A 24975-nucleotide genomic window follows, 5' to 3' on the forward strand; every position below is an offset into this window, starting at 1 on the left:
AAGACACTGTCCATTCTGTTCAACTGCTCATCCAGGTCCTGTGCTGTTTCTGACAGAATTACAATGTCATCGGCAAACCTCAAAGGTTTTTAATCCTACTCTGAATTTTTCTTGTGTTTCCTTCACTGCTTGCTCAATATACAGATTGAATAATGTCAGGGATAGGCTACAACCCTGTCTCACTCCCTTTCCAACCACTGCTTCCCTTTCATGCCCCTCAACTCTTATAACTGCCATCTGGTTTCTGTACAAATCGTAAATAGCCTTACACTCCCTGCACTTGACTCCTGCCACCTTCAGAATTTGAAAGAGAGTCTTCCAGTCAACATTGTCAAAAGCTTTCTCTAAGTCTACAAATGCTAGAAACGTAGGTTTGCCTTTCCTTAATCTATCTTCTAAGATAAGTTGTAGGGTCAATATTGCCTCACGTATTCCAACATTTCTACGGAATCCAAACTGATCTTCCCCAAGGTCCGACTCTACCATTTTTCCATTCGTCTTTGCAGAATTCGTGTCAGTATTTTACAGCCATGACTTGTTAAACTAATAGTTCGGTAGTTTTCACACTTGTCAACACATGCTTTCTTTGGGATTTGAAATATTATATTCTGCTTGAAGTCTGAGGGTATTTCGCCATTCTTCTTGAAGTGTGAGGGTATTTCGCCTGTCTCGTATATCTTGCTCACCAGATGGTAGTTTTGTCATGGTTGGCTCTCACAAGGCTGTCAGTAGTTCTAATGGAACGTTGTTTACTCCCAGGGCCTTGTTTCGACTTAGATCTTTCACTGCTGTGTCAAATTCTTCATGCAGTATCATATCTCCCATTTCATCTTCATCTACATCCTCTTTCATTTCCACAATATTACCCTCAAGTACATCGCTCTTGTATAGACCCTCTATATACACCTTCCACATTTCTGCTTTCCTTTCTTTGCCGAGAACCGGTTTTCCACACGAGCTCTTGATATTCATATAGGTAGTTCTCTTTTCTCCAAAACTATCTAATTTTCCTGTAGGCACTAGCTATCTTAACCCTAGTGATGTATGCCTCTGCATCCTTGCATTTGTCCTCTAGCCGTCCCTGCTTAGACATTTTGCACTTCCTGTTGATCTCATTTTTGAGACGTTTGTATTCCTTCGTGCCTTCTTCATTTACTGCATTTTTGTATTTTCTCCTTTCATCAATTAAATTCAGTATCCCTTCTGTTACCCAAGGATTCCTACTAGCCCTCATCTTTTTACCTACTTAATTTTCTGCTGCATTCACTATTTCATCTCTCAAAGCTACCCATTCTTCTTCTACTATATTTCTTTCCTCCATTTTTGTCAATTGTTCCCTGACACGCTCTCTGAAATTCTCTAAAACCCCTGGTTCTTTCAGTTTATCCACTTCCCATCTCCTTAAGTTTTAATCTACATTTCATAACCAATAAATTGTGGTCGGAGTCCACATCTGCCCCTGGATATGTCGTACAATTTAAAACCTGGTTCCTAAATCTTTGTCTAACCATTATATAATCTATCAGAAATCTTCAAGTGTCTCCAGGCCTCTTGCACATATACAACCTTCTCTCATGATTCTTAAACCAAGTGTTAGCTAAGATTAAGTTATGCTCTTTGCAAAATTCTACCAGACATCTCCCCTTTCATTACTTTCTCCCATTCCATATTCATCTACCACTTTTCCTTCTCTTCCTTTTCCTACTATCGAATTCTAGCCCCCCATGACTGTTAAATTTTCATTTCCCTTCACTATCTGAATAATGTCTTTTCTCACATCATAGATTTCTTCAATCTCTTCACCGTCTATGGAGCTAGTTGGCTTAAAAACTTGTATTACTGTGATAGGCGTGTGCTTCATATCTATCTTTGTTACAATAATGCTGTTTGTAGTAGCTTATGTGCACTCCTATTTTTTTTATTCATTATTACCCCTGTTCGATTTTGTATTTATAACCCTGTATTCACCTGACAGAAGTCTTCTTCGTCGTGCCACCGAACATCACTAATTCCCACTATATCTAACTTAAACCTATCCATTTCCCTTTTTAAATTTTGTAACTTACCTGCCTGATTACTGAAATTTCATGCTGCGATTCGTAGAATGTCAGTTTTCTTTCTCTTGGTAATGAAGTCCTCCTGAGTAGTCCCTGCCCAGAGATCCGAATGAGGTACTATCTTACCTCCGAAATATTTTACCCAAGAGGATGCCATCATCATTTAACCATACAGTAAAGCTGTGTGCCCTTGGGAAAAATTACGGCTGAAGTTTCCCCTTGCTTTCAGCCCTTTGCAGTACCAGCGCAGCAAGGCCATTTTGGTTAATGTTACAAGGCCAGATCAATCATCCTGACTGTTGCCCCTGCTACTACTGAAAAGGCTGCTGCCCGTCTTCAGGAACCACGTGTTTGTCTGGCCTCTGAACAGTTACCCCTCCTTTGTGGTTGCACCGACGGTACAGCTATCTGTATTGCTGAGACACACAAGCCTCCCCACCAATGGCAAGGTCCATGGTTCATGGGGGGAGGATAGCCAATCTATAGTTCTTTATATATTGTTTGACCTGCCTTAACCTTCCCGCCTCCCTCAATGTGTTTGCATTCCAAAATCCAATATTGGTTTTCTTTTTCAGGCCGTAGGTAATTTCCTTAAGATCTATTGAGCTATTTCTCCCTATAGTTTTTGTGATATGATTTTTTTTATTTTTTTTTTTATTTTTGTGGCACAGGGTATCAGTTCACAGCCCCGAGTGTCCAGGTAGGGCTGCCACCTCATGGCCTGGACTCCTGACAAGAATTTTATTTCAGGGCCGTAGCCTTTACATGGTTTGTCTTCACCATGACTACATAACACTAACCATCCCTCCACAGTGAGGCCCATGTGCATCACCATTGTTCTCGTTATCAAGGATCTTTTGCAGCCCACGTTAGGGGACTATGCCTGCTGCCACGCAGTCAGAGAGGAAAAGAAAAGGATAGGATACTAAATAGGACGTTGTGACACACACTTTGTCTGGTTCCTCTTTGGAGACCTGGCCAGCTTGGGAGACCCTGCCGGCAGTTACACTATCACCGGTGTAGCTTTCCCATTCATTGGAACACGCAAATGCCCTTGCATGCACTGACTCTGTTTTATTGTGGCAGTGTCTCCTGAGGGGGTTGTGTAATGGAGGAAATAATAAATCTGCTTTTTCGGTACAGTTCCGTTTAGTACACTATCCTCTGTTGTGAATGGAACAATGTGACTTATGCATACTGTTCAGTCTATCATCGTGCTGAGATAGCATGCATTGTCTCTTTGCTGACCAAACTGGCGTACATAATAGTACCTAGATTTCAACAATCATCAGCTATTGTGAGTCTGCCTTGCAGTGGCTACCCACAGTCAGGTGAAGCCTGCTATGTACAAATCGTGGCTCATAGTTAACCCTAGGATGATACAACAAAATGAGGATTATGTGACAGTAAAAATATATTGGCCTTACTATTTGTGATCATAGGATGATCAGATCCTTCCCATAGGAGTGTCCTGGCAAAGAAACTAAGCAATAGCTCTTCTTCCAAGTAGTATCCCTCCACCAGGAGGGGGGAATGATACCAGTCTTGCATTAAATTCACTGTTGTAGCACTTTATTAACTCAATCTGCAGTGCCATATTGCTCAACAGGCTTTTACTTATTAATGCATTAATAAATTGTCTCAACATTCAACATAGCTTGCTAAAGTTAATCTTGTCTTGAGGATATCAATGAATATTGACAAAGGACCTTAATTTGTGATAATCAAAATCAAAGACTTCATTAGAAACACTCTTGCAAAAATAATCGCTCGCGCATTTGTGTGTGTGTGTGTGTGTGTGTGTGTGTGTGTGTGTGTTTATTTGTTTATTTGTTTTCAGTGAGTGTGCATTTGCATAGAATGACTGGAAAACATTTTTCTCAACTTTGTGCGTTGGTGTCATAACAGGATTAACACATGGGTCACCTGTATAAGGTACTCACTCTGGTGTATAATTGTAATTTTTTCCAGTGAATCAACTGTTTGTATCGCTTAGCACAGAATGCTAATGTAGACGTCATAGTTTTGGGATTGTATTCTAAGGAAGACTGTTGAAATAAAAGTGGCTAATGGCCAGATCAGTAGACAGTGGCTCCTCTCTCAGTACTGAAATCACAACATTGGCTGAGATTAGTTCCATGCTCAATGGGGTGGCCGAGACAGTGAGGGTGAGAAACTGGAGTTCTACGCAACACTCGGTGATCGCCCCCGTGGTATCCCCCACTGGCACCACTGCTGCCATCGTGCTGCCCCCAGGCATATACAGGCATTGCTGACCGCAGCACTGTATTCTGCCTGTGTACATATATCTGTATTTGAATATGCATGCCTATATCAATTTCTTTGGTGCTTCAGTGTATTAATTATAAGTTGAATCAGTTGTTACATTGTACCATAGATTTAATAAAATATAGGTTTTCTTTTCACTTACATTTTGGGAAGGACATTCATATAGTTTATTATAGCTGCAGATTCATTTTGGTAGTGGTGTTATTTTCTCCATACAGTTACATCACACATTTTTTTCATGTTAAATTCATGTAAAATCAGTTTCAAGGCTATACATTTTTTATGACTTTCTCCGACAATATCATGATCTGCACAACCAGTCTGTTGGATGGTTCACTGTAAATATGGTACTAACTGGTGGTATTTTGTTACTTAATGTTTGTAATATTTTGTGCGTAGGAGTATAAACAGTGTTCTTATTTGAGCAACTGTTTTGCAACCCACATTGTGATTTAATAAGTAAAGTATTCTGGTTCCAGTCTAACACTGCTCATGTTTGTGTTTCCTTCTCAAATATTTTGCATAAAGCTGATGGTTTAGTGATGACATATTTTAATCTGCCTGGAGAAGTTTGTGTGGCTTATGGCATGTTACATATATCACTCAGGATATTGTTTTTAAGAATTTTATTTGAAATTCCTTCCATACTATATTATTTGAATCAAAATTGAACTATGCATCGAATTCAATAAAAGTTTGCAAGTAACATATGACTTCTCTCAGTTTACAAGTATAAATGTAAGTAATAATTCGTATTTAGTTGACATTTGCTGCCAGTATTATTTTAATAACATGAACTTTTTTCTTACTCCTAAGTGCTGTTACATTTTTTATACAGGTATCTGGATCAAAAAGCCGTAGTGCGTCAATGCCTAGAAACAATATTCATAGCATTAAAATAAATAAAAGACAAGGGAAGAGTCCTGCTGATTCACAAGATGTTGAGAATGGTGTCTCGCATAATTCTTCAAAGAATGTTACGGATGATGTGGAGTTTGTGCAGGACAATGACAAAGATATTCTAGACAATGCAGCTAAGAAAGCAAGTAGTTTTATGAATTATATTTGTTGTTTTATATTACTGTTGATTGCATGTTAGGCCCATTTAGTTCACATATTTTGAATGTATGAAGACAAGTTCTATTTCTTGCATTAATGAAAGTAAAATTTTCTTCACTAGACTGGATACACATTTTAATGATCTTTGTATATTTGTAGTATTGATACAAAACATAAAGGGTCTGTTTTGAGAGAAAAACATCTGAGAGCAATACTGTTCGTAACAAATATGAGTAATTCATAACTCTTGCATTGGTGTGTCACTTAGATTGTTGCTACAAAAAGTCGGAGTGCATCAGAACCAAGAATTGGTGTACAGAAGCACAAAGTAAACAAGAAACAGAGGAAGGGCCCTGTTGAGTCACAGGACTTCAAAAATGATGCCTTCTATCAGACTTTAAAAACCCTTTCAAATGAAGTAATATCTACATGTACAAATAGCCCAAGTCAGTCTGCAAATATTACGAAGGAAGCAAGTATATTTTTACTGTCTTTGTGCCTTGCTAGAAAATTGTATTCAGTTGCTTCAGTTTAACTTTTATATTTAGTGTTCTACTTAATGTTGTTGTAGCAACAAAAGTTTGTATGTATATGTAAAAATACTAATAATTTATTATTTTCATACAGCACATACAAAGCTTGGTACAAGAAGGATCTCAGCTTTTAGAGAAAGGTCTTCCAAGGAAGGCTGCAGAGAGATATAAGGAGGCGCACAGTATTTTGAGTGGTGTGGATATCCAGGTCAGATCATCATTTCAGTAGCATTATTGTTGCAGTACTTTGTTGTAAGAAGAAATTGAAAGTAATCTTTCCTTTTTGCTCTTTGTAGTAGTGCATTACAGTATTTGCATACAGCTTCATAGCATGAACATTTAGGATCAAACTGTGTACATATTTCCGATAAGTTGATTCCATTCTCTCTCACAAGGAGATGCCTCCAGCAGTGAGATCAACTTTTTGAAAACATTTATATGGTGATTTAGGTTTGCATGATGCTCAGTTGTTTCGAAAATGTAGCATTGTGTAGACTGAATGCATAGTGTAATGGATAGTGTAAGGCCCTCATCACATGGGTTCGACTCTTGTCAGATGCTTTAAATTTTTTTTATTTTTAAAACTTTTTATCAAAATAACTGATCATAATTTTATTCAATTAATTACATTTAAACCTCTTAACTGAATAAAAACAATTACATTTAAACCTCTTAATTGATTAAAAATAATGATCAGAGTCATTTCAACAGAGATTTAACAACAAAAAGATTTAAACAAGTGACGAGATTCGAACTTGCAACACCCTGCAGGTGAGACTTTTACCTAGACATATGCGTCACAAACGTTCTGTACAACACTACTTGACTAAAGATATTGAGCATCATGTGAAATTCCAAAATCTTTTTTCCTTGATCATTCACAAATGAAGGCCCAACATGATGAATGGTTGCAGGATGTGATACCTGTGACCTTTACTTACATTACCATATAGATGGTTTCAAAAAATTGGCTCAACTGTTTGGGACCTGCCCTTGTCAGTCTCAAAAAATGTTCAAAACTGTAATGTGGGTTAAGAGCATCTCAGTAATTAATTTTGCATGAAAATTATGCCCCAGTCAAATTCAAATATCTGTCCATGGCCACTAGAATCTGACCAATGTGATATGGATAAATGTTACCTTCAACTACTGCTTTTATTTCAAACAATTTTTATCACAAACATGACTGAAGACAGAAATGACTTGATGCATGTAATTCAAGTTACGTCTGCAATTATACTCAGCTACATAAATTTGTCAGTATAGAGAGATCTGTCGTTGAAGTTCACATTTAGTACATATTACAGTCTGCATACCATGTCTGCTGGAGACCAGCCTTCATTCTTTTATATCCCATCACAGTCAACCATTGAGGTTCTAGAAAGCAGTGCATTGTGTAAATGCCAATATTGTCTAAATACCATATGTAGTTTGTCTTAATAATATCAATATTTCGTTTCCATATTGGTGATATTTTTAATTTTGTCAAGTCTGTTGTGACTTTATAGTATCATCTTAATGTGAAGGCTGCAAACTGCAGTGATTGAGTACAAAGTAAAAAATCTGTCATATTTCATTAATAAGTTATGACATTTGGGTTAAAAGTTGTAATTAAGATTTGTGAAATATGATACAGCAAATTTAATAACTCATTCAGTTACCACCATAAATAACATTAGTGTATGGTATTGCATACATCAGCTGTTTCATGTGTATAATGCCATCAGAGGGTTGTGAAGAGTTTATTTTGTAGTGGATATCATTCACAGAAATAACTTTTTCTGGATTCCATAACTTAAACAATGTGATAAAATTTCCTTAGTGGCCTGGATGTGTATGATGATTACTTATATGTTGTATACAGGATGTGTTCTGTAAGACATAACACCCCTTTTATTTTGTGAACAGCTCCAGATATTGAAACAGGTTTTTGGCAAATGATAGTTTGCTAATGGACATGTACCGTATTTACTCGAATCTAAGCCGCACTTTTTTTCCGTTTTTTGTAATCCAAAAAACCGCCTGCAGCTTAGAATCGAGTGCAAAGCAAGCGGAAGTTCTGAAAAATGTTGGTAGGTGCCGCCACAACTAACTTCTGCCGTCGAATATATGTAGCGCTACACAGACATGCTCTGTAGGCACAAAGATAAATACTGGCGCCAAAACCTCTGCGTCAGTAAATAAATAAAAAAAAAAAAATGTGGAAGACGAGCTTTTTTTTTCTCCGCCCCGAGTTTCGACCACTGCATTTTCATACATTATCAAACGAAGTAAATACAAATTCCGTATTGTTCATCTTCGAATGTATTAGAATTTCAATGTACTACGAAAATCCAACTGGCAAGACTGTTTGGGATTTTTTCAATATGGCCAACTCTACGTTCTGAATTTTTTCCTACCTGTGAGAAGAGATGGTTGCTAATAGTAACATGATGAAATGTGAATCACAAGCAGTATTCTCTTCACCATTCACCATCAGAATAATACGAATATAAACATTTTGCCATGTGTTCTTCCATGTTTGTTGCTATCTTATTTAAATCCTGTCTGCCTAATAAACTACGAAACTAGAGTGAGACAACAGCAAACGCGGAAGAATACACTTATCGTGTCATGTTTATGTTCGTATTATTCTTAGCCTAATAGTGATACAGTCAGAAATGAACCACGGCAACTGACTAGATTTTTAAATCTAAGATGACTCTAATTTCTGTGCAGAATTTGATGTACTAAAGAAGCGGCCGCAAAGATTTTCAAACTGAGAAAAATTTTCGCCTAACTCTCGTTCAGAACATGTTCTATCATACACAGCCTATTATTTGGTTCTTGTTGATCATTCTCAAAGAAAGCAGCAGTGTAAGTAACAACAAATAGCAGTCTCTTGACATTGCTTCGCTAATGAGACGATTCGCCTCTTTTTAGCTGTAAGCGGCGGTAGCTTGCACAAAAGCAAGCCATGCCGCGAACGGCGACAGGCCGTAAACATGCACTATCAGAATGCGACAAACAATGCATGACACAGTACAGTGATGCATTTTCAGCTTAGAGTGACGTAAACACCTATAACAGAGAAAACGGCACTTATCAGATCAAACAAAATAAGCAATCGATTCAAACCAGACGAAGCACGTGAAAAAGGAAGGGTACCCGTATAAATACGGACGGAGCGCCTGACGCATAGCAATGGCTACCTGGTAAAGCTTACGACTCGAAGCTGTAGCTGTATCGTCATTCATTCGACCTAAATTGTGTCTCATATTACAATGGACCAACTTTGTTTCGATTTGGAGGTGCGGCCTAAAACTTTTCTCTCCCCTTGAATTTCGAGTCTCAAATTTCAGGTGCGGCTTAGATTCGGGAAATCTTTTTTTCCTTTGTTTCGAGTTTCATTTTTCAGGTGCGGCTTAGATTCGGGTAAATACGGTACGTTTTTGTGTCATAAAAAGTCTTAACTCTGTATTGATAGAGATATTGAAGCAAGGTTTTTTTAATGTTGTACTTTTTTTTTAATGGCATCGGGAAGTGCTTGAAAAGGCAAGTACAGGCATATAATGCATTTTAATTTAGAAGTTGTAACTCTTTAGAAAATAATCTGAGAAATATTCTGAAATTGAAAGGCAGGTTGGCCGAAATTGGCTATTGCGTTGCGAACGGGCTCATGCCATGCTATTGGTTGACCTTAATTGCATCAGGGAGTGAGGGAGCTTCAGTTGGCTTATCGTGGTATTTCATGAGGACAGGCTGAACCAATTGATAGTATATGCAGAACTTTCCTTATGCACAACTTTCCTAAAGGCATTCGCAGTGTGATGAGTTTTCTTTAGTCAACACGATACTTGTTTACCATAACATCACTCCATCTTTCTGACAATGGCCATGGGAGCCTGAGTGCGATACTATTGTGGTTGAGTAGTACGTTGTTGTATTAAGCCTGTTGACTGTTCTCTTGTATGCACTATTAGCAGGAATTGTTATCTGTCGCAAGCTATTTCTGCTTCAGCATTCTTGCATACAGACATGGATACTGACGAAGTTAGATGTGCTACTTTTGTATGGTAAATGCCACAGAAATGCTGTTGAAATGGTACGGCGGTATAGGGATGTCTATCCTGATCATCACTGTTCATCACTCTGGTCATTTGCCCAGATTATTAGGTCACTAGTGCGAACAGGCAGCTTCAGTGTCAAACAGGATGAGGATGGAGACAAACTGAAAGAGCACATGAAGAAGCTGCTGTGGCTACAACATTCAACAGTCCACACTGTTGCATGAGATGTATTGCCAAGGAATGTGGGATCTGCCAGATGAGTGTCATTCACATCTTGCGTTGCCATAAATTCCACCATATACATCTGTCACTACTTCAATTATGGGAGGACATAATTGTGAGCATTGTACAGAATCTTGTCAGTTTGCATTGCAGCACCTGGGAAACAATTCATTTTTCCAGCAAGTGCTCTGTACCAACGAACCAATGCTCACAAACCACATTAATGTAAATTTAGATGATACACACTGATGGGCAGCTGAAAATCCACACAGGCTTGACCAGGTACAACACCAATGACCGTGGAACGTAAACATATAGTGCAGCATTTTATAGGAATCTCCATTGTGAAATTGTATTTCTTCCCGAGGGTGTAAATGAAAATACATATGCGCACTTTCTTATGAACAATCTAGCTGTTCTTGTAGAAGACGTACCATTGGATAGGTGTAAGTGTATATGGTTCCAACAAAATGGCTATCCAACTCACTCTCGCTGAGTTGCAGTGCCAGTACTGAATGAAAGGTTCCCTGACCATTGGAGGACATGCTTAAGTAAAACGCAAAATAACATTTTGTTAAGAAAGGTATTTATGTGGTGGGTGACATTATTATTATTATTATTTTAAATCTACAAAAGTTAATAAACTAGTTTATTTCTTCCCTGACTAGGGCCATTTGTCACTAGGAAATACACTCCTGGAAATTGAAATAAGAACACCGTGAATTCATTGTCCCAGGAAGGGGAAACTTTATTGACACATTCCTGGGGTCAGATACATCACATGATCACAGTGACAGAACCACAGGCACATAGACACAGGCAACAGAGCATGCACAATGTCGGCACTAGTACAGTGTATATCCACCTTTCGCAGCAATGCAGGCTGCTATTCTCCCATGGAAATGATCGTAGAGATGCTGGATGTAGTCCTGTGGAACGGCTTGCCATGCCATTTCCACCTGGCGCCTCAGTTGGACCAGCGTTCGTGCTGGACGTGCAGACCGCGTGAGACGACGCTTCATCCAGTCCCAAACATGCTCAATGGGGGACAGATCCGGAGATCTTGCTGGCCAGAGTAGTTGACTTACACCTTCTAGAGCACGTTGGGTGGCACGGGATACATGGGGACGTGCATTGTCCTGTTGGAACAGCAAGTTCCCTTGCCGGTCTAGGAATGGTAGAACGATGGGTTCGATGACGGTTTGGATGTACCGTGCACTATTCAGTGTCCCCTCGACGATCACCAGTGGTGTACGGCCAGTGTAGGAGATCGCTCCCCACACCATGATGCCAGGTGTTGGCCCTGTGTGCCTCGGTCGTATGCAGTCCTGATTGTGGCGCTCACCTGCACGGCGCCAAACACGCATACGACCATCATTGGCACCAAGGCAGAAGCGACTCTCATCGCTGAAGACGACACATCTCCATTCGTCCCTCCATTCACGCCTGTCGCAACACCACTGGAGGCGGGCTGCACGATGTTGGGGCGTGAGCGGAAGACGGCCTAACGGTGTGCGGGACCGTAGCCCAGCTTCATGGAGACGGTTGCGAATGGTCCTCGCCGATACCCCAGGAGCAACAGTGTCCCTAATTTGCTGGGAAGTGGCGGTGCGGTCCCCTACGGCACTGCGTAGGATCCTACGGTCTTGGCGTGCATCCGTGCGTCGCTGCGGTCCGGTCCCAGGTCGACGGGCACGTGAACCTTCCGCCGACCACTGGCGACAACATCGATGTACTGTGGAGACCTCACGCCCCACGTGTTGAGCAATTCGGCGGTACGTCCACCCGGCCTCCCGCATGCCCACTATACGCCCTCGCTCAAAGTCCGTCAACTGCACATACGGTTCACGTCCACGCTGTCGCGGCATGCTACCAGTGTTAAAGACTGCGATGGAGCTCCGTATGCCACGGTAAACTGGCTGACACTGACGGCGGCGGTGCACAAATGCTGCGCAGCTAGCGCCATTCGACGGCCAACACCGCGGTGCCTGGTGTGTCCGCTGTGCCGTGCGTGTGATCATTGCTTGTACAGTCCTCTCGCAGTGTCCGGAGCAAGTATGGTTGGTCTGACACACCGGTGTCAATGTGTTCTTTTTTCCATTTCCAGGAGTGTATGAATGACTTGAATGACCAATGTTTGTGTTTCGCTTTTGAAAAGTGAGTGGTGACAGGGAGAGTTGATGTGGAAACCTACCTGACAAAACTGTAGTTGTTTCCATAAAAACCTGGAAACATACACACATTTAAAATAGTTTTCCTCAGCCCCATCTAATGCACTGGAAGCTAGTGTATGCCATAGTCCACATTCAAAAATAATAACTGACCTAATATTTGTATCTTACACGTAATGAGGTTTTTCTTAGTGGTGTAGGAGTGTCCTGCTGCGTATGACAATGGAGCCTCACACGAGAGTTCTGCTTGGCAATGTTTACACAGCAATAGTTGACTCTGGCCACATTAGTTTGAATTTTAGTACATTTCTCGGATTCTTTTGTGATGAGTTTTAACCTTAAAATTAACAAATGTTATATCACCGTTCTTGTCTTTTCAAGTGCTTTCAGATAGCATTTAAAAAAAGTATAGCATGCCAGTTTTTAAAAAAAATACTTGCTTCAATATCTCAATCAGTACAAGAGTCTTTTCATCACACACACGAAAGTATGTGCCCCTTAGCATACTGTTGTTTGCCGAAATCCTCATTTCGATATCTGGAACTGTTCATGGAATAAAAGGGGTGTTATATCTTACATAACTCACCCTGTATATTCAGATTATAGTAGCAAAGTTCTGGTAGAATGTAAATATTTAAGGGCGTAAAGGGACCACTCACTGGAAAACAGGAACATCGACTCATCAACAGGCACATACAAAAAAAGACAGAAAACTTGTTAACTTTCAGAGTATGTCCTTTATCGAGCTAGTTGACACGCACCCCCCCCCCCCCCCCCACACACACACTGCCAACTCTCTCTCTCTCTCTCTCTCTCTCTCTCTCTCTCTGTGTGTGTGTGTGTGTGTGTGTGTGTGTGTGTGTGTGTGTGTGTGTGTGCGCGTCCGTCCGTCTTCTAACTCGTGTGCTTACACAGTGCCAGCCAGATGCTCCTTGACCGCCCACCCCAGATTGCTGCTCATGTCAGCAGCAACTCCAGTCAGGCTAGAGTAGTAATTTGTGAGAATTTGGTTTGTGTGAATGTGCGTGTTTTCTGTTTCTGAAGAAGTCCTTCCCATTGTGTGTGAGTATGATGCAACAATTTCTTTGCAATGGCTAGCAGTCTATCCTTTTCTTAATACTGTGTATGTAAAGCTTATATTTTTTCTGTGATCTTATTTGCATATGTTTTATAATTTCAAATTCTTGTGATGGACTGTAGTTTTTCTGGAATTGCAAAAGTGGTGACTGAAATTAATGGTTTCCCTACAGGTTTATGGCTGGAAAGAGATTGAATATAGTGTGCTGCAGTATGCATTATGCTGGAGTTGGATTGAAGCATTGAACTATGAGGATATAGTTTCGTCCATTAATATGCTTGTAACTGTTAAGAATGCCCATGGACCTCGTTTGCCTGCAGTTCATTATGCATTGGGCTCAGCATATAGTAGACTTAATCGGTATGTGGAAATGGTATTGTGTATTATAAATGCTAGAGTGTAGACCACTGATAAAACTGAGATTTGTGAGATACTTGTTATGAACTTTCAGAAACTAAAACAGATTGTGTAAAAAGAAAACCCCCCTTTCAGAAATACTTCAATTTGGAGTAAGCTGATAGCTGGCTAGTACACATCAACTGGAGATTTATTCCAGTATGTGTTGTGGCTGCACATGGGGAAGGAAAAAAAAAAAAAAAAAAAAAAAAACTGCTGTTGGAACTTACGTCCCCTTCTTCAGGATGAGAAAAAGAGGGGAAGAGGGTAGGAGCAGAATCTTTGTAAGCAAGGTTATGAATGGATCCATAATGTGTAAGGAAGAAAAGACATCAGAGTGATTGGGAGAGCAAAGATAGAAGATCTGCAACAATTGTGCTAATGTCAATGTAAAAGAAAGCAGATGGAATGATAATAAGACAAAACTCAGGAAAGATATGTGTTGAAGTACAATAAACTGAGGCGAGGGAACTAAGAGAAGGAAGCAAGAGGTGTACCGACTTTCGGTTCACCATGAGAGGATGACAGACATATAGAAGTGTTGTTTTGCAATTTACTGTCACCAGAGTTGTGTGAATGGAGCCAAATACCCCCTGTGGCCAAGCAGACACTATGATATCTTAGTCATGTTGGAAAGGATTCTCAGCAAGTGGAAGGTTGACAACCTAGAGATCAGGAGTTTGTGTCCATTCATTAATTCTGCCACATTTGTAGTGCTACTTCCTATGAAGAAAGGCATGCAGTGAACGTGTGAGCAGATAAGTGACGTGAGTTGTCATGTCTACCTTTATTGTTGTGATTTTTGCCAGTGATGTGGCCAGTATGGGTGATAGTGGGTTGGTGCATGGAGCAGGTTTTACTGTGGGAGTGGTTGAAAGGGTAAGAACCATAGTGAATTGACAGTGGTCTGGGATTATTGTTTGTATGGGTAAGGATGTTATGGCAATTAGGAGGGTGATAGAATGTAACTTGTGATGTATTGGGGAAATAAGAGATGTGATCACAGTTCAGAACTTGACTGCAGAAAGTCAGTAATAGATGGAGACATTCAAAGCCAAGAATGAAATAACCCAGTTTTGGCAGTTTGGTATCTGGCTTACTAGTTTACCACAAAGAGGAAAGGTAATCATAAGTCTGAACCTTCCCGTTTGATTTTTATCAGACAAAAGGTTGTAATGAGTGGCCAAAGGAATGGTATGAAATTTTGTCTGCAGCAAGTAAACTCAGTTTGCATTTGAAGCAAGTAGAGCAGTAGACACAGTCTTATACATCTTTTTATCCTTTTTGAAAGAATTTGGCTACAACCCAGATCAAGCTCTTCCTTTTCGAAGCCGAAAGTGTAATGAGAAATTGATTTAGTCGTCCTATAAAACCTTGACTGGCACATCTCAGTCTCTTACGAATTTTCCATGTTCTCATAATAAAAATAATTCGTTGTCCACAAAACCACTCCTACATTTTCTCAATGGAAACATGCTTTTTACTTGGTACTCACTTGGTTTGAGGCAGTGTTGTAGTTTCTTGTTGTGTAACTTTTTTTAATATCATGTACCTTGCTGATGTCACTAATAATAAAATGTGTTCATTATCTGCTATGAAAACTTTTTAGTGGTATAATTATCAATTTATTTTCAGGTACAAAGTAGCTTTACAGCATATAAGAAGTGGGATTGAGTTTTTGAACAAAGAAATTGTGTTTGAAGTTCACCCATGGCCAGGGACAAACAATATAATAAAAGAGACAACACGAAGTGGCTTACAGGTGTGGCTTTATGGATGTCGATAAGTATCTAACTGCATTGTTAATGCTGTTGCTGATTATTAAAAACATCTATCCATCCAAATACCTGGTATTGTTATTTTGTTTTAGGAATCTCTTAACAGACTGTTCAACACGTGTACTGTTTATCATCAACCAGATGCTGTCTGCAGATATAAAGCCTGCTTATCTACTTACCCGCACATCATTCCATCAGTAGACATATTTTACAGGTAAATATGAAATGTGTTAAATTTATGCTAATTATACAGGAGAACAGAAATTTGACTGTCGTAGATCCATGACTTGTTTTTGACTAACCTTTGGCCTCCAAATACAACAATAACTGCGGTTTTTATCCATCACATCAATTTTTTAAGCTACAGAATACTCTCTCTTTGTTTCGAAAGTCATGCAAACTGTGCATATATAGGAAAATAAATGTAAAACTTACCAAATATACTGTTCACAGAAAAATGTTCTATTCTTATCAAGGCTATAATAGTTACTGCGAGTTAAATTGTGTTCATACGAATAGTAAACTTTCTTTACCAAATGGTGAGCGTACATAATAGCAAAAATTTTTGCTTACAGCTTCTTCTGGGGTGTTTAATATGTGGACATTCTCGCTTAATTCTTCAACAATAGTCGGCCATCATACACATATCTCAATGATGTTCATCTCTTGGTGAAGTCGCTCACTATGCTCATCACTGACTGCACCAAGATTTTCCAGGAAGTTAGTAAAATGGCTATGTAAAAAATGCAATTTCATACTTATTTTTCAATCAAAGAGGCAGCAGACCATTTTAAAGTCAGCACAGATGATCTGTTGATGCATGTGATATTGCAACAAATCAATGGCTTTCTTTATGTCTTCATATTCCTCATGTAAACAAATTGAATAGCCTATTGGAATTGCACCAAATAAATTTACATTGTGGAGGACACACTTGAAGCTCCTCATTGAGCTATCGATCCACAATCACCATTCACTTGTGTTATAGGCTGAAATTCCCAACTCTCCTTACATAATGACAATATACAAACCCATCATCACTTCAAAAATATTGCAGAAACACATGTTCTCTTGATTGAAGGTAAAATACTGTAGCTTCTTTTGCAAGCAAGTTTTTCACACACGGTATTAATGCTAACAGTTCTGAAACTTTTCTGGATAGTCCAAAATCTCCTGCCAAATCATTAAACTTTAGCTGCTCAAATTCCTTACATATGTAATCATCTTCAGTTGCAAAATCATTATCAGTGGTGTCACTCAGACATTCACTAGACACGCATTCCTGCATTTCCGAATAAGGTAATTCATTGAAAACTGGCACTGGGATTTCAGCTGAATGAGACTCTTTACATATAGCGAATGGTAAACGAGGATACTCTATTTTATATTTGTTTTTCTTGTTGTATTATGGTGTTTTCACCTTAAAAAATTGACAACCTCTTGAGTGATCTCTGGGTCTCGCCAAATCATAAGTATAACAAATGAAAGTTTACCTTGTATTCCCCTGGTCTGCATCTACATCCATTTTATGTAAACCACCGTGAGGTGTGTGGCAGAGGGTATGTCCCATTTTACCAGATATTAGGGAAGAATGATTGTTTGAATGCCTCTGTGCATGCAGTAATTATTCTAATCTTGTCCTCATGATCCCTGTGTGAGCGATATATAGGGGATTATAGTATATTCCTAGAGCCATCATTTAAAGCCAGTTCTTCAAATGTTGTTAATACACTTTCTCAGGATAGTTTACGCCTGTCTTCAAGAGTCTGCCAGTTCACTTCCTTCAGTTCTCTGTACCACACTCCCACAGCTTAAACAAACCTGTGACAATTCATGCGCCCTTCTCTGTATACGTTTGATATCCCCTGTTAGTCATATTTGATACGAATACCACATACTTGAGCAATATTCTATAATGGGTCGCATGAGTGGTTTGTAATCAATCTCCTTCGTAGGTGGATTGCAATTCCCCAGTATTCTATCAATAAACTGAAATGTACTACCTGTTGTACCCATGACTAAGCCTATGTGATAATTCCATTTCATATCCATACAGAGTGTTCACTCAGGTATTTGTATGAGTTAGTGAATTCCAGTAATGACTCTTTGATATTATAGTCATAGGATGCTATGTTTTTTTTTTTATTTTGTGAAGTGCACTGTATTGCATTTCTTAGCATTTAAAGCAAGTTGCCAATCTGTGCACCACTTTGAAATCTTATCAATATCTGACTGAATATTTATGCAGCTTCTTTCAGATAGTACTTCATTATAGATTACTGCATCATCTTCAGAAAGCCCGATTTTACTATTGATATTGTCTGCAATATCATTAATATACACCATGAACAACAAGGATCCCAAAACACTTCTATGGGGCTCACCAGAAGTTACTTCTACATCTGACTATGACCCTCCATCCAAGATAACATGCTATGTCCTCCCTACCAAAAATTCCCCAATCCAGTCAAAAATTTCACTTGATCCCCATATGATTGTACTTTTGGCAATAAGAAAGCATAGGTGTGGTACAAAGTCAAATGCATCGACCTGATTGCCTTGATCCAAAGCTTTCAGTATGTCATGTGAGAAAAGTGCAAGTTGGGTTTCACATTGTCGATGCTTTCGTGGTCAGTTGTGGTTGGCATTGAGGAAGTCATTCTGTTCAAGATACTTCATTATGCTTGAGCTCAGAATTTGTTCTAAGATTCTGCAACAAATCAATTTCAGAGACACTGGACGATAATTTTCTGAATCACTTCTACTACCCTTTATGTAGATGGGTGTGACCTGTGCTATTCTCCAACAACTAGACAAGGTTTTTTGTTTGTGGGATCTACAGTAGATTACAGTTAAAAGAGGGGCTCTCTCAGCTGCAAATTCAGTATAGATTGTGACAGGCATTTCATCAGGCCCTGGAACTTTGTTCAGTTTTAAAGATTTCAGCTGTTTCTCAATGCCACTGACACTAGTAATTATTTCATTCATCTTTCCAGTGGTACAAAGATTAAATTGGGGCAATTCTCCCAGGTTTTCCTTTGAAAGAACATTTGAAAATTGAGTTAAGCATTTCAGCCTTTCTTTGCTATCCTCAGTTTTAGTTCCTGTCTCATTTGCTAGGGACTGGACATTAACTGTGATGCCACTAATAGCCTTACATATAACCAGAATTTCTTTGGGTTCTGTGAAAGATCATTTGACAATTTTCTGCTATGGTAGTGTTTGACGGCATCATGTATTGCTCTCTTGACAATCGAAAGTGTTTCATTTAGTGTTTATCTGTAGCACTATGCTTTGTTTTACATGTATTATGCAGTAATCTCTGTTTCTTTAGAAGTTTCTTTACAGTGACTGTATACCGTGGAGGTTCCCTCCCATTATGGACTATTCTGCTGGGCACGTATCTATCCATTGCGTGTCAACTATTCCTATAAACCTGAGCCACAGTTCCTCTACAAGCTCCTGCTCTGTGCTGAAAGCTTCAAGTTCCTCATTGAGATATGACACTACCGATTTTTTTATCTAGCTTATTGAACATATAAATATTTCTGCTTGTTTTAGTCATCCTTTGTACTTTGGTAATCATTGTTGCCACAACCATGTCGTGGTCACTGATACCAGTTTCAGTGTGGATGTCCTCAAAGAGACCAGGTCTGTTTGTTGCCATTAGATCCAATGTACTTTATCGTGAGTGGGGTTCCTAACTCTATGTTCAGATATTTCTCAGAGAAGGCATTTAGTAATGTTTCACAGGATATCTTATCACGCACAGCACTAACAGAACAGCAATTTTCCCAATTAATTGTTGGATGATGAAAATTTGCACAATTGGTGAACTTGAGTACAAGTGAACTGAAGTTTTCTCTAGAGTTTTTGATTACATCAGAAGATGAGTCTGGGTTGCAATACAAGGATCCAACTATCATTTTATGACCACCCCTGATACTGAGTCTCACCCAAACAATGTCACATGCAGCTTCAGTTTCTATCTTGATGGATTTAAGTTTGTTGTGTTTTGCGGCAGATACACCACCCATTTCTCATTTGTCTATCCTTTCGATATACACTTAACTTTTCCCCAAAAATTCACTGCTATCAGTTTCAGGTTTCAACCAGCTTTCTGTACCTAGTGTTGTGTGAGCTTCACTGCTTTTCATGAGCGCTTCAAACTCGGCACTTTGTTGCAAATGCTTTGGCAGTTTACCATTAGGATGTCAGTATGGGACAGGATCTTTTCATGAAATTTTAATCACCAGTTTTCTCCTCCGATTGCGAAAACATTCTGTTGGCACCCACCTACATAGGGAGAAATGATCATTACGATAAAATAAGAGAAATCAGGGCTCACACAGAAAAATTTAAGTGCTCGTTTTTCCCACGTGCCATTCGAGAGTGGAACAGTAGAGAGACAGCTTGAATGTGGTTCATTGAACCCTCTGCCAGGCACTTTACTGTGAATAGCAGAGTAATCACATAGATGTAGATGTAGACAGTATTCTCACCTGTGGGAGACATTTCTTTGGATATTACACTGATACTTCTGGGTTTCCTACAGCTGCCATTATCTGGCTTGGATGGAGATTCACCTAACATAATAAACAATTGCATGCACACTAACACAGTGCAGCTACCTGAGTAGCAGCCTCTGATGTGTAGTGCACACCTGATCCATTTAGGGAGACCCTGCAGTTCGCAACCCTATGGCACAAGTCCAGTAAGTCGCAGCCTAACTTTTCACAGTACCTTCAGAGTACCTGGTTCAGTCCTTCTGCTCCAGTCAGAACCATAGGCCCATGATCAGTTGCGGCAGGAAAGGCTGCAAATTGTGAGCATCGTTAAAACTCCATGTGCAAGGCTGGTCTTCTCAACTTTCTCTGTCTGTCACTGGAATGATCCAGGTATGATCTTGGAGCCCACATGGCAGGCATCATTTGTTCCAATGTGCGCCACAGTCTGCAGTTGGTTGCACCCTGTCCCCTCAGTGGCTGCTGGAAAGCCTCTTCAACATGTTGAATGAGGCCCCCAGGTGTATATACTGAGAGCACCTGGTGTCCTGATGCCATTTCCCTAAGGGATACCATCATTCACTGTACATTTGAAGTGCCAATGATTAAAAGACCTCTACCATTTTGTGTTTGCCTCCTCTTGGCACCTGACAAAACATGTTTCACCAAAACAGATGGAGTGAGTGCCACTGATTCAGTTTCAGTGAGAGACAGCACCCCAGACTTGTTGGTGAGGCGAATTGTATACACCCTGAGTTCTCCCTGGTCACCGCCCACCCTGTATAAGCTGCCTAGATCTACCATTGACACACCACTCGCAGTCAAGTGAATGGGTAATGACAGATTCTGTACTTACTGCAGAAGAGACAGGATCCACAGGAGAGGATAATACTATAGGTACCTCCAGTACCGATATCACAGGTACACAACTCTCGGGAGCTCTTCCAGCACACTGATTCACAGCAGTTGCCAATCATTTTACAGTAATCAGGGCGATTTCAAGCTGCTTATAAATATCAACCAATTCATCCCATGTTCGAGAACAGCATTCACAGTTGGGTTTCATTTTTGCTAGTGCACTGTATCACAAGACAGTGAGAAAATAACTTCAAACTAAGCCCACTGATTACTTTGTAATCTGCTTCCCCAAGAAGTTGATAATTTCTCATAAGATTTGAAGTAAAGACACTAAACTAGATTTCTATTAAGGCAACAGAGATACCTGTGGTAAAAATTAGTAGTTTCCTAAAAGTTTTAAGGTTAATTATAGCTGTTAGCAAACTTTAAAACAGAGTTAACAAACTGTTTTAAGATTAAAAATTATTGAAACAAGTTATTTTCAAGATCCTTACGTAACCTCTGGCATATTCACGGGGGACCCCAGTTTGAGAAGCTCTGGTGTAGATCGTCAGATCATCATAGTGAGCACACACCATTTTAGAACCACAGGATCAGTTGCTGATTTGTTAAAAGCGTATCTCAAAGACCTGAGGTAAAGGACAATTGTACATGTTTTAGACAGATAGACAAACTCTCGACACACTGCTTGCACATTTTGTGAGGGCCCCATGATTTATCTTGATCAGCAACTTTAACTTAAAAAAGAGGCAAAATAAGCTTGCCTGGCAAATGTGCTGATGGTTGTCCTTTAACTGGGAATGGTAAAACTGCCACTTATATAACAAAACAAATCAGGGCTGTTTAAGCACTTGCAAAACTAACTACCAGAGGCAGACATTAGGAAATAAATAAAAACTGAACACAGACAAGAACTCTTGATTCCATATCAGTATGCACTTCACTAAATCAGAGTGACAGAACATTTCACTACAGTATCTGAACTGGTCTACACAGTTTGAACTTGTCACTGGTCTGCTATGGTATCATTCACCCCTCCCCTCATTGGTTGTAGAAAGTTTGTCAGCCAACTGGACAGCAATAGCTCTTGCTGGCTCCACACTTGATCCCACGTAGAATGGTCACATTCGCAAAACATGTTGAGAAAAAACTTGACATGGTTAAAAAAAAAACGCAATTTGGAAATCAGCATCCCCATTTGATGCTTAAATAGCTCAAAAATCAAAGTCAGCAGAAATTGTGTTACAAATTATTTCCCTGGTGAATACAATCTAGTGCACATTAACATCTTGTGAACTACTATTTGAAACACATACAACCATCCTCTTTCTCAGGCCCTTGAGGTATGCTTTCAAACAAGTCAGCAACTGATCCTGTGGTTTTAAAATGGTGGGTGTTCGCTGTGACAATCTGCTTCTCAAGCTAGGGTCCCCATAAATATGTTGGGCATTGTGTAAGGATCATGAAAATCACTTGTTTTTGTAATTTTTAGTCTTAACAACAGTGTTACCATGTTCGTTGTTTAGTAACAGATAGAGAACTGTAGCCTCTTGCTGGCTTCAGCCATTGGTTACAATTTTTCATATTCTGTTGCGAACGTTTACAGTCGCCATTCATTTATTCTACCATTTGGCATGTCAGGTCCCAACAATTGCACTTGTGAACTAACAGTTTTGTTGCTTATGGCTGGTGTATGCAAACAATTAGTAACAGTTTGTCACTTGTAGTGTAGCTCAGTTTCAGTCAAGTATTTGTCTACCTGAACTTAGAAGTTTTGTGCCTAGTTTATATAATTCTGTATAACATAGTCAAGCATTTCTGCTGTATTTCAGAAAAAAATCCAATGGTCCCACAGGCTCACATACATAAGAAAACAAACAAGGTTAACTGTAAAATACTAGCAATGGGCAAACAATGCCAGATAAAGACAACCAAGACTGGATATATACAGAGAGATGAAAAACAGATAAAGAATGGTAATTTTTCAAAAAATGAAACAACATTGGGACAGCTTTACATAAACACAATTCCAGGAAAACATATAGAGATTGGCTTACAAAATTTCAACTGAAAAAATCTAAATCTCACTGGTCTTATCAGTGCTGTGACAAGAGATGACATGCAAACACATGAGTGGAGAGACACTGCATAAAACTTGCAAAAGCATGTACCTGATGATGACCAAAACACAGAGCTACGGATACACACCAACCTACAAATAAAACAAAAACTGTCAACTACAGAACTGAAACCCACACTTAATCATTGTAGCTGAAGGTGGTCTCACGAGCAGTAACAAAACTAAAGGGAGAAAAATTAAGAGCCATGGTACCAATGGCATCCACATGGAAGTCTTGCAACAAATCACACCGCACATTACCCCCTGTGTATCCAAGACCCCAAACGAGGTCCTGCAGCTGAGGAGAATACCCACAGCATGGAAAATAGCAAACACTGTAGACTTCAAGAAAGACTACATAATCATAATAGCGAATTTGCTTAGTGAACACACTTGACAAGATCCAGGAATGTCTTCTGTGTGACAAACTACAATCACACAGGGAGCTAATAGGACTTAGTTTGCATCAATATGGATATCGGAGAAACAAATCAGATGACGATGCGAGAAACCGAGCTCTCCACATATTAGAGAACACAGATCAAAAATATGTAAATACCATAATGATGGACATCAGGGTTACATTGGCAACCTCAGGTGACCTTGTTTGCACGTCTTAGGGAGCTGCTGGTACCGGCCAGCCTGTACCACAATCTACAGGATTACTTCAGGTACATGGTTGCTGAGTGGCAAGCATGAAACCAGAAAGTGGCCAAAAGACTCAGTGAAAGATGCCCACAAGGGTCATTCTTTGAGCTCATCTTCTTTGGTCTAGCACCTTTAGTCCATCCCATGGAGAGCCTGATGGAATTGTGGTATATGCCAATGACCTACTGGTGGTAGTGCTGGCTAAGTCCTGAACACAACTTAAGGAGGAAGGCAGTGGTATACACTGGTGTGCATGAAACAAACTTTGCGCCCTTCTTAGAGGAACAGTCATTCGAAACCCATCAGTGAAACTTGGAAACTGAAACATAGTGCGAAAACAGACAAGATACCGGGGAACTATGATAGAGAAAGTCGTCTTCTTCAAGACCCGTATATAAACTACAGCAGACAATGCCAAAAAACTGGGATGAATAAATACTACAGATTACAGACTAGTAACATACACTGTGTGGTTTTGACTCTGCAGCAAGCACATGGGCACAAGCAGAGGGATGCATTTCCAGTTATGAGATGCTTTTAGAACCACATCTTCAAAAGCATTTTTCATAATCTTTGCATCTTTCCAGTCAACGTAATCATCAGGTACTGTGCTGCAACGTATTGGATGAAGAATGGCTTCACAGATGTAATAAAACAATCACAGAAGAAGACATCACTGATAAATTCCATCTTAAAAGATGACGGTGCAATACATGGCAAATGGAGTGGGACACATGCGAAAAGGGCTTGTGAGTCTATGAGATACTTGTGAACACAAGGGAAAGATTAACAACAATATAAGGGAAAGATAGATTGCTACTCACTGTAAAGACAACATGTTCACTTGCAAACAGTCACAACTGAAGAAGGCTTTGTGAATTCCAATGTCTAAGTGCCTTTTTGTTGTGTCTGTCTGCAACTGTACATGTCATCTTTACAGTGAGTAGTAAGCTATCTTTCCCTTATATTGTTGATATTCCAACCTAAGGGAAAGATTAGGAGTAAAACGTTCTACCCCAAGCCATTGAATGATACACTTCCTAACTGGACATGGTCTATATCCAACACACATCTGACAGAGCCAGGAGTCGCATGTGGGGAAATTGGCTCCCACGAACATATAATTCTACGCTGCAGTGCACATACCCGGGACAGACTACAAAGGATAATGTAAGGCAATATGCATAATTTCATTGGGAATCCAGACCAGTGA

At 39.6% G+C, this 24975-nt stretch overlaps 1 protein-coding gene across 5 annotated transcripts in view; it reads left to right on the plus strand.

The window, feature by feature from the left end:
* LOC126184526 (uncharacterized) overlaps nucleotides 1-24975 on the plus strand; it is a 338097-nt gene that overhangs the window by 54495 nt on the left and 258627 nt on the right. For all 5 annotated transcript variants that reach the window (XM_049926932.1, XM_049926965.1, XM_049926957.1 and 2 more), the window contains 6 exons: nucleotides 5185-5388; nucleotides 5674-5877; nucleotides 6033-6146; nucleotides 13631-13818; nucleotides 15490-15616; nucleotides 15725-15846. In XM_049926932.1, coding sequence (XP_049782889.1) covers nucleotides 5185-5388; nucleotides 5674-5877; nucleotides 6033-6146; nucleotides 13631-13818; nucleotides 15490-15616; nucleotides 15725-15846 — 959 coding nt within the window. The remainder of the gene's footprint in view (nucleotides 1-5184; nucleotides 5389-5673; nucleotides 5878-6032; nucleotides 6147-13630; nucleotides 13819-15489; nucleotides 15617-15724; nucleotides 15847-24975) is intronic.

Source organism: Schistocerca cancellata, chromosome 1, assembly GCF_023864275.1.
Source record: "Schistocerca cancellata isolate TAMUIC-IGC-003103 chromosome 1, iqSchCanc2.1, whole genome shotgun sequence".
In the NCBI taxonomy this organism is placed as follows: Eukaryota; Metazoa; Arthropoda; class Insecta; order Orthoptera; family Acrididae; genus Schistocerca; species Schistocerca cancellata.